This window comes from Eptatretus burgeri, chromosome 7 (assembly GCF_056783735.1).
Source record: "Eptatretus burgeri isolate ZD-2024b chromosome 7, Ebu_testis_v1, whole genome shotgun sequence".
Classification (NCBI taxonomy): domain Eukaryota; kingdom Metazoa; phylum Chordata; class Myxini; order Myxiniformes; family Myxinidae; genus Eptatretus; species Eptatretus burgeri.
Window position 1 is genome coordinate 27,237,548 of NC_140967.1, and position 13,032 is coordinate 27,250,579.

The 13,032-nt window shown below is 44.5% G+C and overlaps 1 protein-coding gene across 2 annotated transcripts in view; it reads left to right on the forward strand.

The window, feature by feature from the left end:
• The first annotated feature begins 319 nt into the window (after positions 1-319).
• The window catches only part of CAPN11 (calpain 11), a 68,299-nt gene continuing 55,586 nt past the window's right edge, over positions 320-13,032 (forward strand). Inside the window, exon 1 of one of the 2 annotated variants that reach the window (XM_085887791.1) lies at positions 320-798. In XM_085887791.1, the coding sequence (XP_085743917.1) occupies positions 553-798 (246 nt within the window). In that variant the 5' untranslated portion in view covers positions 320-552. The remainder of the gene's footprint in view (positions 799-13,032) is intronic. The other variant, XM_085887790.1, reaches the window with a different exon arrangement.

A 13,032-nucleotide genomic window follows, 5' to 3' on the forward strand; every position in this document is an offset into this window, starting at 1 on the left:
ATGGACACCTGTCAAGCAAGTGTTTAGATTTTCAGGAAATGGAGAATGGCTCGACGAACCTCCCTCTCTCCCTTATTTTCCATGCTGGTTCGACTGGATATTTTCCTGTACTTTCGGCTCATTGAGCAGTTTGTTTTAGTCATGTCAGAAGCAAAGTCCTGCATGCTGTGTGTGCTCAGTCAGAGCCGAGCTTTGATTTCATGTTTTGGAGCATAAAGTAAAAGGACTGAGATTTGTGAAAATTATGGGCAGAGCATGGGGCGTGGCAAACGTCCTCGTCATGGGCGTGGCCAACGTCCTCGTCATGGGCGTGGCCAACGTCCTCGTCATGGGCGTGGCTTCGAAGTCCGCAATGCGTTGCTGAGACCAGAGAGCAGGAGAGCCTGGAACATTAAAAGAAAAACGTCAGAAAGAAAATACGTCGTTGTTGTATAAACCTGTCGATTGCATCGCAAGCGCCACAGAGGCGAAGCGAGAGGATCCTGCGGAATTGGTGCGGAGGTCGTGGACCGACGACCGGTAAGAGAATCACCACAGAAGAGACTGACGGCGATGCCCGAGTACGGAATCTCCGCACGCGTCTCGCGGCAGTTCCAGCGGCGGCGCGGTCTCGGAGCGGGACGCGCGTCCGTGGCGCCATTCCAGGGCCAGAGATGGGACCAGCTGCGGGATCAATGCCTCGAGGATGGCTGCCTGTTTGAAGACTCGCGGTTCCCCGCCATTTCCTCTTCGCTCGGTTTCAAGGAGCTCGGACCGGGATCGAGCAAGACGCGGGGAATGCAGTGGCTTCGGCCAGGGGTTGGTCGCCTGAACACATCCTTCAGCTCTTGAATTCCATTTTTACTGTCAATGGTTCTCACATTGATTGATTCATCATGTGCTTGTGCTGCTTCTTTTTCTTTTTCTTCTTCTTTTTCTTCTTCTTTTTCTTCTTCTTTTTATTCCTTTTCTTTTTCTTCTTCTTTTTCTTCTTCTTTTTATTCCTTTTCTTCTTCTTCTTCTTTTTCTTTTTCTTTTTCTGTCAGACAATCATGAAGTTTTAAATTCTGAGGAACGCGAGGTGCCACAGCTGCCTCTTGAGCAATGCCTCAGGAATTTTGCTTTGTGTCGGGCGAAGTGCCAGGAACCCGAGAGTGCGATTGTCGAATGCAGACGTGGCCTGATTTACACGGACAGAATTTTCAATGTTGGTGTCCTGTTGTGTGGTTAGCCGAGGTTTGATTCCCGACCCGACTGTAAACTCGGATTGATACTTTGCAGGTTGCGTGTTCCATCACAAAGTGACGTCTCTCCGATGGATGTTCAGATCGGTTTCCTGTTTGGACTCGAAAGATTCCACAGCGTCCAATTTTTGATGAGTAGGCGAATTCTCGCCCAGCAGCTTGAATGATAATTACAAACTCCTGCTCTGGTGACCACTAGGGTGCCAATGTCAAACCATTCGCCAAGACGTTTGGGTGAGAAGGAGAAAGGAAAGGAGGTCAAATTTACCCGAGCATGGAGGGCTTTAACCCCCTCACCCTCACCACACAAATCCGGGTAAGAAAGTTCACACATTGAGTGAGAACCATGGAATGCCTGGTGTTGGCTCAGTGATGCGGGTGGCGGCTTGGGATCCTGGGGTCCTGAGTTCAAGCCCCGTCGGTCGCTGAATTAATACCAGGTGGGGTTGACTCCGCCTGTCATCCTTCCGAGGTCGGCGGAATGAATACCAGTTCCAGCGTGTGTACTGGTAGAGGGGCACTGAATCAGCTACACAGTCATGCTTCAAGAAATGATAGCTGCCATACGACCACCAGGCCCATGGAGTCACACAATGCTTTTGCTACGGTGCTGTGGACGCAGTGAGCAGACTGAGGCTGCACCGGCACACTTTTATTCGTGGATATATTGTCGTTTATGGAAATTTTCCGACAATTTTGTGATTTTTTTTTTTGTCCTGAGATATTGGCAATGAGTTGCATATGTATGCAAAACACGTCATTAAATAGTGTCCCTATTATATAATGGGCAGCAATAATAATAACATGTACAGCTGTAGATAGTGTTTGTGCCACCCCTATGCAAGAAGTCCACTACCATTCTCATCCCATTGTCACATTTAGTCCCACGTCGAATTGCAACACTCGGCGAGAACACTGGCTGGCTCCATGATGGCTGTTGGTTTATTAGAACACTTGCTAAATGGCAGGCAGTTTTTATGAAGGATATTAGACTTTAAGAAGAGACTTGATTTGTTTGTCTCTGGTGCAGTGTATAATTTGTGCTTGAAAATTGAAATTCTGAAAATTTAGACTTGCTGCATGCACATCCTTGTGTGTGTGCGCGCGTGCGCACACACACACACACACACACACACACACACACACACACACACACACACACACACACACACCACTTTTAGTACAACTCCCACAATAAAGTTCTAAAAGTTTTAAAGATCAAATTGAAAGGTCTGGACTCCAGACTCTAGATGTAGTCACAGTACAATCATATGTAACTAAAGGTCCACAGAATCAGAAAATCATGTTTGGTTTCATGAATACATATGGCTTCACTTGACACTTCATCGTTCTTCTTTTCTGGAATAAATATCTTGAAAGGAAGATTTTAATGTTATTTAGTGCCCTTTTACGCTCGATTGGCCCCACCCCCCACCAAAAACACGCTGTTCGGCCCCGCCAAGGGCGTAGCCAGAGGTCCAAAAGCGATGAGGCGAAATGAGGTGAACTTGGTTGACGTGACTGTGCGCGTAGCGCAGCATTGCGAGCGCCAACGGCGCGAAGCCATTACGGCGAGGGGTCTGGGGGCCTTGAGCGGCCCCCAGAAGCCAATGCATTTTTGATGCCCAGAAACCTATTCTTGGCTAATTTCAATGCTCAAAATTTTAAAATGTTAATGTTCATTTCAATGACATTGATCATGAAAATATATATTGCAAATTCGTGCCCGCCGGCGTGCGATCGGACGCGTAACTCGAATCGTGACCGCGTTGCCCACCGGTCAGACAATTCAGTCGTGACCCTCCTTGGAACTACCGCCAGGATTTAGTCACGGGTGGGGATTTTTCATGGTTACTCTGTAGAACGATTCTCATCGGAATCTCTCGTAGGCAGATATTCCTCAAGGAGTCGCTCCTGGTGGATAGCAGCTCTATTCACCTCAGTGTGACCTTAAAGAAGTCACACGTGGTCACCTTTTAGCAAGATACCGGTCACCCTGAGGGTGACATTGGTTTATTAGATTATTAGAATATATATATATATATATATATATATATATATATATATATATGTGTGTGTGTGTACTGAAAAAGACGAGCACTCCCCTGATCCCCATTGGACATGGTCCGACACCAAAGCAGGAGAGTGCTCATCACACTCCACATGTTTCGATTTACCCGCTGATCACATCATGTGTTTTATGGTTGAATGGTTTGCATTAGCTGGGTGGTAGACAATTCACTTGTCTGGGTGGTAGACAATTCACTTGTCTGGGTGGTAGACAATTCACTTGGCTGGGTGGTAGACGGACAGTTGCTCTTTGCGGATTATGCAGTTTTACCGTGTGAGACATAATCCGTGGCGATGCTCACCATAACGGTGAGATGGTACGTCTGATGTATAAACGACGAATTTGGTCAGCTTGATATTTATTGGTATGTTGTGCTGATGAGGGCAAATTAGCCTGAGATCTGGATAGGTGGCTCCATTTGATGTTTAACTGATGTTGACCATGTAATCTTTGTCTGTTTGACAGTCACTGGGCCGAAACCTCTGGGTTGGAGGTGATGCTTTGGTGTAGGACTATGTCCAATGGGGTTCGGGGAGTGTTCGTCACATTCCACATGTTTTGTCTGGCGCACGCACGCACGCACGCACGCAGATACGTATGTAACAATCCACCATCAACCACACTTGTCTTTAGAAGTAGTTTTTTGTTGTAGGAACTGTATGTCATTTTACGCAATTGACCACACCCATTTAGGTGTGATTGGCTCTCGGGCAATTGTGTATCCATGACCTCACTCCCACCAGGCTGATTGACAGGTGAGATGCCGCCCACCCCTCGTTTCCCTTCATATTCCAATGCGTGCAGTTACACTTACTTTTCATGGAATCCTTTCAAGTTATGAAAAATTTGAGTAGTCATGGACCTTCCCACAATAAAATGTAGTCGATTCATATTTAAACCAAGTCATTAGCTTTAACCAATTTTCAGTTGGGCTGTCTGAAAAGAAGAATAAGAAGAATATTACAATCGGGCTATTTTGAGTCGGTCAGTTATGTAGTTTGGCGATGCTGTCCAAAAGTTCAATGAGTGTTATCGGATGTTAATCCTCCACACGTCTGGTCGGTATTCTATAGTTTTATAAGAATGTATGTTGGGAGATGTTTTTTTTTTTTTTGAGGATCTGTGCTGGATTGAACCTGTTGAGTATCTGTGCCATCCCGACATGTACAATGGTGATAAATTGTTATCGTGCATCATTTCTGTTTTCCCTCTTCACTTATTGATTACTTCCAATTCTCTTTCATACCCTCTTATCACGTGTTTCACCGCCAAAGGAGTGGCCACACTGGAAGCATTGATATTTGATGAATGAAAAGGTGTTTCTTAAATGGATTTTTTGGCAGGAGCAAGCATGCTTGTCCATTTAGAAGGCAGTAATGCAGAAAGTAGGCTTTCTGTCTATGTTTCTCTCACAGCAAAGTTATCTCTGCAGTTTCACAAATGCATTGGCAATGTCATTATTGATTAGGAAGTACAAGTATTGTTTATTTGTTGGATTAAATCAGAACAGTAGCTGGCCAGCTTGGGGTTGTTTCAGTTGGTGAGGAAAATTGTTTGTGTGATAGAGTACAAGGAAATGTAGGAGTAGGTGGAAGCCATTTAGCCCATCACACCTGTATGCTTTATATACACACCTGCAGGTCATGTTAATTTTACAGCTCACTCCAAGCAAAGAATATGAACAGGATACCGGCACGCGATGGCTGACGTTTTTTTTCAAAATATACCATGGGATCTTTAACCTTCATAGCCGAAATACTGGCAGGGCAGACAGGTACACCACCTACATGTTCGAGCTAGCTATTGTGTGCAGTGTGTGGCTGCTGGTTGCATCATTTTCTGTGGGCACAACTGTGCCAATGATGCAGTGCCCTCTATTACCAGTACACTGGTACTCATTTCACCAACCTCAGAAGGATGACAAGAAAAGCCAACCCCAGCTGTTATTAATTCAACAGCCAGCAGCAGCTCAAACTCAAGACCTTAAACGAGTCATCTTAACCAATAAGCCAACATCAGGCTTATATCCATCCATTCATTGGGATCATACTCTGTAGAAAGCGTCGGTGCTGCCAAAGCAGTCTCCTGGGCTATTGGGCACAATCCTGGACAGGTCACCACTCCAACACAGGATACCCAAATGGCTCAATCATCCCAGCAAGCTAGAACTCATTTTGCCAACCTCGGAAGGATGAGAGTCTGAGTCAACCCCACCTGGTATTAATTCAATGGTGGAGTGGGATTTGAACTCAGGACCCTGGGATCCCAAGTCCACCACCCTAACCATTAAGCCAACCCCAGGCATAGGCTTTATGTCTGAAGGATAACAATATCTGTTTGTTAACCTCGCCTGGAAGAGAGATGGCTATGCCAATCAGTGTGTGCGGATGTGTGTGTGTGCGTGCATGCGCATGTGGATTTATTTAATATAGGTCATTCATTCCAATGTCTAAAGTAATTGAGATACCCTGGAGAGGCTCTAGTTATCCTTGTAATTCACTCTGCATCCTGTGATGTGTATTTTTATCATTCATACAGGTCAATTCCACCTTTGTGGATCAGTATCACATTTTGTTGTTATCTGACTCTCAAACAGAGAAAACCTTGATTTTAATGGAAGTTTTTTTACTATATTTTAATAACAATAGAATGACCAGCATGAAGCAGCATTGTACGAACCACAATCAAGTTTCCAGCTCAAAGTATACTTGGTTCCATATTACTTGAATGTACTAACCATTTGTTCGTATGTTTTTCTTTGTCACATTGTTTTATTAAAACGTTTTGCATAACTTCTTGCTCAGCTTATCAAGGATGAAATTAGATTTTTGGACAGCAGTTTGGGATGAATACACTGTATGAATCACATGACCTGCAACAGACTTTGCTTGTTCAGTAATTACACTGTGCTGGGGAGAACTCTTTCCCAAAAGACTGCTTGTTTGTGTGTTATCCTGTGAACATGGCCTTGCTGGGTGCAAAAGGCATCTATGACCAGGGGAAGCTTAGTTCGGATGTGGTGATGCAGCAGTAGCTTTGACATCCATTTTGTGACTTGGAATACCTCCCGTTTCTTTCCCTCTCCCATAAAGTGGTGCTCGGTATCTCCTGCTCGGTATCTGCAGCTTTCATACAATCTTCGATGTGTCACTCTTTTTGAGCAGATTTCTACATTTAGCTAAAAAGGGGTCGATATAACTTACACTTGCTTATCACAGCCAAGGATATTTGGGGTTGTTTTCAGATTTATGAAAAGTCGTCTGAAAAATATTTTTTTTTAATTTCAATTAATGATGTTTTGTTTCTTTATCTTTAACTAAAGTTCATGGAGGAGCTTGTACATGAATCACATGCAGGACAAACACAGTGGGAAGCATTGGTGTACTTTGACATCAATTACAAGGACATTGGTATAGGGAAACATGGATATTTATCGACAAAGAAGAGCAACACCACAAAATACCCTTTTCTCGGCCAAGCAACTCAGAAAATAGGTTTATCAGGTAAATATTTAAGGCATGCCATGTGCGATGTGAGACTACCTCTCAAAAACCATTCTAGATGAAGACTACAACATCTATGTTCTTGTAGTGCACAAAACTCACATTAAATATGTTACATGCCTCCCGCTACCATTTTCATGGCTCTAACCTCATTGCGGCTCTCTACCACTCTCAACACTGCATTGCTATCTACATCAAGCAAATCGCAATGGACTTCATCGTTCAGGAAGAGGCCACAGTTATGGAAGTTCCCATGGCCATGATGAGAATAGGAAACCAATGTCTATGAGCCAACACATGAGGCCTGGCCACTCCCAGCACTACCAAAGGCACAACACCTACATGGCCATGTTGTAAACTTTAATAGTCACTACATACAATGGAGATATTGCGGAGATAATGAAGCGGGTGAACAGTTGATTCACTCGGTCCCCCATTGGAGAGTGACACCTTCTTTATGACCATAAACAAGCAGATGTTTTCTGATTTGAAGATGGAATAGGGAATGCAGCCCCAACATTTGCTTTATCTTGATGGACACAAATGTTCGTCCTATACTCGCATCATGAGATCCTTTCTTATTTTTTATATACCCAACACTGCCCAGCTATAATCCACATTGGAATTGAGGTGCCACTGATTGCATCAAACCGAGGCTTCGAGGAAACTTCCGTCAAGCAAATTGGCTCAACCATACTGCTGGATTAGAATACAAGATAAATAGCAGAGTTCCCACTCCACAAAACTATGGTAACTTCTGTCAGATTCAGGCAGCTGCCAACAAGAACTTCTCGTGGGTACTGGAGAGCCGACATACCATGTTGGCTTCCTGAGACATAAATTCCTACAAGAATATGAAGCGACTGGGGATGCAGACATAGCCACAGATCATTTTGATTCTTTGGATTCATCCTGGCCACAAAGTCGGCACGCTCCGTAGAGACCTTCAACTTCGCCAATTCTAACCTCAAAGCATGGAAACCATGCTTTATCTTGATGGACACAAGTGCGGTAACATGTCATCTACTAAGGGTTCTCAATACCATCCACTGAAAATTACAGCTCATGCTGTAGTCACCAAATTTATCCTCAATTCCAAAATCTGTTCTCCAAAGCTGATAAGATGCAATTCCGAAAAAGAACCGACTAACATGATCTCTGCGTCCCCAGACTCATCCCTTCTCCCATCTCCATACATGAGAGATGAAATTGATGTGGCATTGTCTTCCACTACAGCAGACAAAGCAACAGCAGGACAAGACAGTATTTACACCAAATTTTAAAATTAACTTTGGGGCTCAAAGTACGAGAGTAGTTGGTATCCATGTTCACTCTATTGGTGACACACCGCCAATTTGAAAAGAGGAAAAGGCCAATGCTATCGTCAAATGATGGAAACTAGCTGATGATACCTCAAGCTCCTGACTGATATCACTCCGAGGTACAACATATAAGCTGTTGGAGTTACTTATGTTGGCCCTTATTATACCAGTAGTTGAGGTCTCCTTGCTTCAAAAGCATAAGCTAGTTTCTACCAGGTGGGCTAACCAAGTAGTTGTGTTTAAAATGTATTGAGACCGGCTTCCAGCATGCCCTCAAGAGTGGTTCTGTATTTGTGACCTTTTGTCAGCCAATGCTATAGCATGGAGACAAGGACTGCTAATGAAAGCAGCCATATCAAACTTCTCTACTGCTGAGCCATGGCGTGGATCTTAAAATTCAAATCTAAAGATTTCCTCGAAAACAGTCGTTTTCAGCATTCTTTGAAGCCAAACACCTGAGCTTCCGATAGGTTTTCTTTGATGAACCATATGTGACTTGTGTGGAATTTGACAGAGCAGTTCAGGAGTCATCCCCGGCAGACCGCCGTGCCGACTTTCTTCCTGAGGAAGTTGCGCACTAAATAGTAGATGGTGCCCTGATGTGACGTCGCCATTGACAAACAAAACAACTGGGTCACATGCTTTGTGTGAGGTATGTACAAACACCACGACGTCATTCACCGTCATTTTTCGCAATTCATGTCTCATCAGGATTTTAAAGCGATCATCAGAGATCCACCTGAGCCTTGACATACAGCCATATATGTACGAAGCATTGAAAAAAAGAAGCCACAGGAAGCCACTTTTACTGCCAAGAACGGCATGGTGTTTTCATCGTCTGAAGAAGATTTGACGGGAGACAAAGAAAATAGAAGCTGCTGTTATGGCAGGTGAATTATGTTCCTCTTCCTGAATGTAAGGGACAGTGTCTGGTTTGTTTGAACCGCAAACTAATTACTTTTCATCCTCAACTCCAGGTCGACATCCGAGTACTTGACTCGCGTTACAGCAGAGGAATCGGCCCAATCCGAGGAATTACAGGAATGTAAACAAAGGATATTCCTGAATCAGCTCCATGGTCGTATCTCTGACAGGTTAAGTTCCATCAAGGATCATCAGTAGGTCTACTGTATACCATGAATGATTTCACCTTGATGCGGCGACACTTCCACGACTCGACTCAGTCATGCTGCCATGTCACGTTTATGAGTGATCTTGGTTGGAATTGCATTCTTTTTTAGCTGGGGTCAAAGACTGCATGCTCCCACCGTTTGTCTGACTAGAGGATTCACTTTGTAAAAGTGGTCAGAACAAAGTCTGATCCACTGGAACATTCAAAGACATAGGCACCTTTCACTCATCAGTCGACAGCACCAAAGTGCATAACCACCCCAAGGAAAGGGGATTTTCGGCAAAATCTGAACTTAATGGGGTTCTTGAATGATTAGAGTGGCACTTCAATTTTATATCTTCAATAGATATGTGTGTGCTCACGGAGAGATGTGAATTCTCTTAATTAGAACTCAAGGGAAATTATTTTATTCCCATCTGCAAAGATTTCTGATGGATTTTTTCTCGATTTTTTTTTTTTTTTTTTTTTCATCAACTCATCCTGGGAATTCTTTCAAAGAAACTTGCTCTCCCTCATGCACAGATTTATCCCCTCTCGTGTTCAGTTGTCTTACCCTTCCTCCCGCCCTTGGTTTACTGAAGCTTGTGGCGAGGCAGTTGTCCTGAAACAACTTGCCTTTGCCTCATGGAAAGCAAACCCAACTGAGGGCAATCTCAGTTCTTTCCACAAAGCTCGGAACAAGTGTGTAGCTACCCTCAGGAGAGCCAGAAAACAACATCTTTCTCATCTCAAGTCTGAACTCTCAAACCTCTCTCCCTCCTCAAAATCCTGGTGGCGTTTAATCAAATCTGTTTCTGGTGTATGTTCCCCCTCCATCCCCTCCCTTACCTCAAATGGCCGCACTGCTGATTCCACACGTGATAAAGCTGAATGTCTAAACTCGGTGTTTGCAGCTAAATCTTGTGTCCCAAACCCATCACTATCTCTACCCACTTTACCCAGTCGCACCCAACTGTCCCTGGACTCTGTATCCTTTTCTCCTGACAAGGTGGAGAGCTTGCTTTCAAACCTCAAGTCAGATTCTGCAACCCGTCCAGACGGCATCAGCCCACGTGTCCTCAAAGCCTGCTCTTCTGCTCTTGCTCACCCTCTCTCTGTTCTATTCACCCTCTCATTTTCCCAAGGTCATCTGCCATCTGCTTGGAAATCTGCTAACATCACTGCCCTGCATAAAAAAGGTGCAAAAACAGATCCCTGTAACTATAGACCAATCAGCCTTCTCCCAATCATCAGCAAGGTTATGGAATCCATCATCGCTTCAGACATGAAATCCTTCCTCTTCTCCAATGGCTTGATTTCCAATCATCAATTTGGTTTCAGACCAGGTCACTCTACCCTAGATATGCTGCTACTGCTCTCCCATCAATGGATGGAGGTCCTCAATGCCAGACAGGAAATCCGAGCCGTATCCCTGGACATATCACGTGCTTTTGACACAGTCTGGCACCCTGCCCTACTCACCAAACTCTCTGCCCATGGTATTCAAGGCCATCTCCACTCATGGCTCGCAGACTTCCTCTCCTGTCGCAGTCAACGTGTGGCCCTAAATGGAGTTCTTTCATCTCCTCTTCCTGTGCAGGCTGGAGTTCCTCAAGGTAGCGTTCTGGGCCCTGTTCTTTTTCTGGTTTTCATCAATGATCTCTCGGACTCTCTGGAAAATCCTCTATTTCTCTTTGCCGATGACTCAACCCTCTGCCGTACCATCTGTCATCCCTCAGCCCGGCAAGCAGCAGCTTCTTCACTCACTGCAGATCTGGATAAAATCACAAACTGGTCCAACACGTGGAACATGTCTTTCAATCCAGACAAATCTCACACTCTCACTATGTCTCTTCGAAAGGACCGTTTACAAAACCCACCCATGCACTTTCTCAAGAATCCTCTGGAAGAAGTCTTTTCTTTGAAGCTTCTGGGTCTCACTATCTGCCATGACCTTTCGTGGGAAAGTCACATTTCCAACCTTGCCTCAAAAGCCAGTCGCCGACCGACTGGGAATCCTCCCGTCGTGCAAAGTCCTTCCTCGGCCCTCTTGAGCTCCTGACCACTTACAAAGCTTTGTCCGTAGCCTGATGGAGTACTGCTCTCCCCTCTGGGCTGGTGCTCCTGCCTCCCACCTTTCTCGACTTCACGCTGTCGAAACCAGGGCTTTTAAGATCATTGGCATCTCCCGCAATGAAGCTGAGTCTTTGGGCCTCTCACTCAATCACCGCAGGTTGGTCGGTGGTCTTTCTGTCTTCTACCGACTCCTCTCCACCCTTGCCCCCTGCTCTCTCTGCGATTTGTCCCAACCACATTTCCACAGGGCGCTCAAGGTCCGCCAACAACCCCCTTCTGGTAAAACTACCAAAATCACGAATCACTGCTCATCTTCACTCTTTCATTCCTCTTTTTTCCCGCCTTTGGAATAAACTTCCTCACTCTATTCTTTCCCATTCTTCCCTTCAGGCTTTCAAAACAGCTGTTCACCACCACCTCTTATCTTCCCCCATCCAAATCCTCGATCTTTTCTACCCCCGATAATCCACCCAAGCCCACTTCCTTCAATTCTCCTGCTTTCCTTCCTGAAAGTCCCTTTAATGTCCATCTTCCCCTCGCCATGTTCCCCGTCCCATCCCCATCCCTCTCCCTTCCACAGTTCACCTGTGTCTGTTCCCCAATGTTTTGTCCCTTCCACTCCCGCCCCTCTTGTCTCATGCCTCCTTGCTGTGAGTTGTGTGTTAGCTCTCATACGAGCCTCGACCAAGGTATACAAAAAAAAAAAAAAAAAAAAAAAAAAAAAGATCATTCAATTGCCTTAGGTCTGTGGCGTTTTTCAGGAGTTAATTGGTGCAAGCAGTTTGGTTATGATCTCAAAGATCATGCTAAGGGAACAGATTAAACATGTGGATTTGGAAGAAAAAAAAATTCGATTGGAGGTCTAGGCCAACATCTTATGAACACTGGGATCCTTACCTAACTCGGACTCCATCCATTGCGTTTAACACAAGCCATCGACTCCTGTAGAAGACCTTTGTCTTTTGGGAAATGATAAACTTTTTCTGGATGAGCTACCATTCTTGGAAATGGCATCACAACAATAAAGCAACATTGAATATTGACTTTGCAAGTACGACATGAAATTCCTTGTAACCATAGGCATCGTACTATAGTACAGAGCACACCATCAGTGGCTTTGTTTATTAGCGGTGACATCACATGCGGGTCACAGATACCAGCTGCAGTGCAGATAAGTCTGGGCCAGTGGTGGCGTAAGCAGGTGAAGAAAATAAAGTCTACCTCTGACTTGTAGAGAGATAAGATGTTTGCTTACATGTAAATTAACAACATACTTTCATCTATATGCATTAATTTGGAGAGCTTTAGACTTGACCTTTAATGTCATTGTTCAGCAATCGCTGTTATTGAGTTTTTTCTCGGATATTAGGCAAGTTCCTTTTAAAGGACCCTAAACAATGGTATCCTACAAGGATTGCACCTTCACTGTTTAGTATTTATGTAAGTGATATGCAACACACAACATCGTGGAAATTTGCTTATGCAGACGACCTTGCTCTAACAACACAAGGAGATATGGGCTGTGTACTCTCCAAGGACCGAAAAGGAGGAGTACTTCACACACTGGAAACTCGGTCCAAATCCCTCAACAATATGGCAACTGCTTTCCACTTGAACGATTAGCTGATTATAGTGCTGGCTTCGATGTAACTTTTTGTTTCGAAGCGGTCTAGAATTGAGCCCCACCAAAAATATATTGGTGTTCCAATAAATGACAGCTCGATTA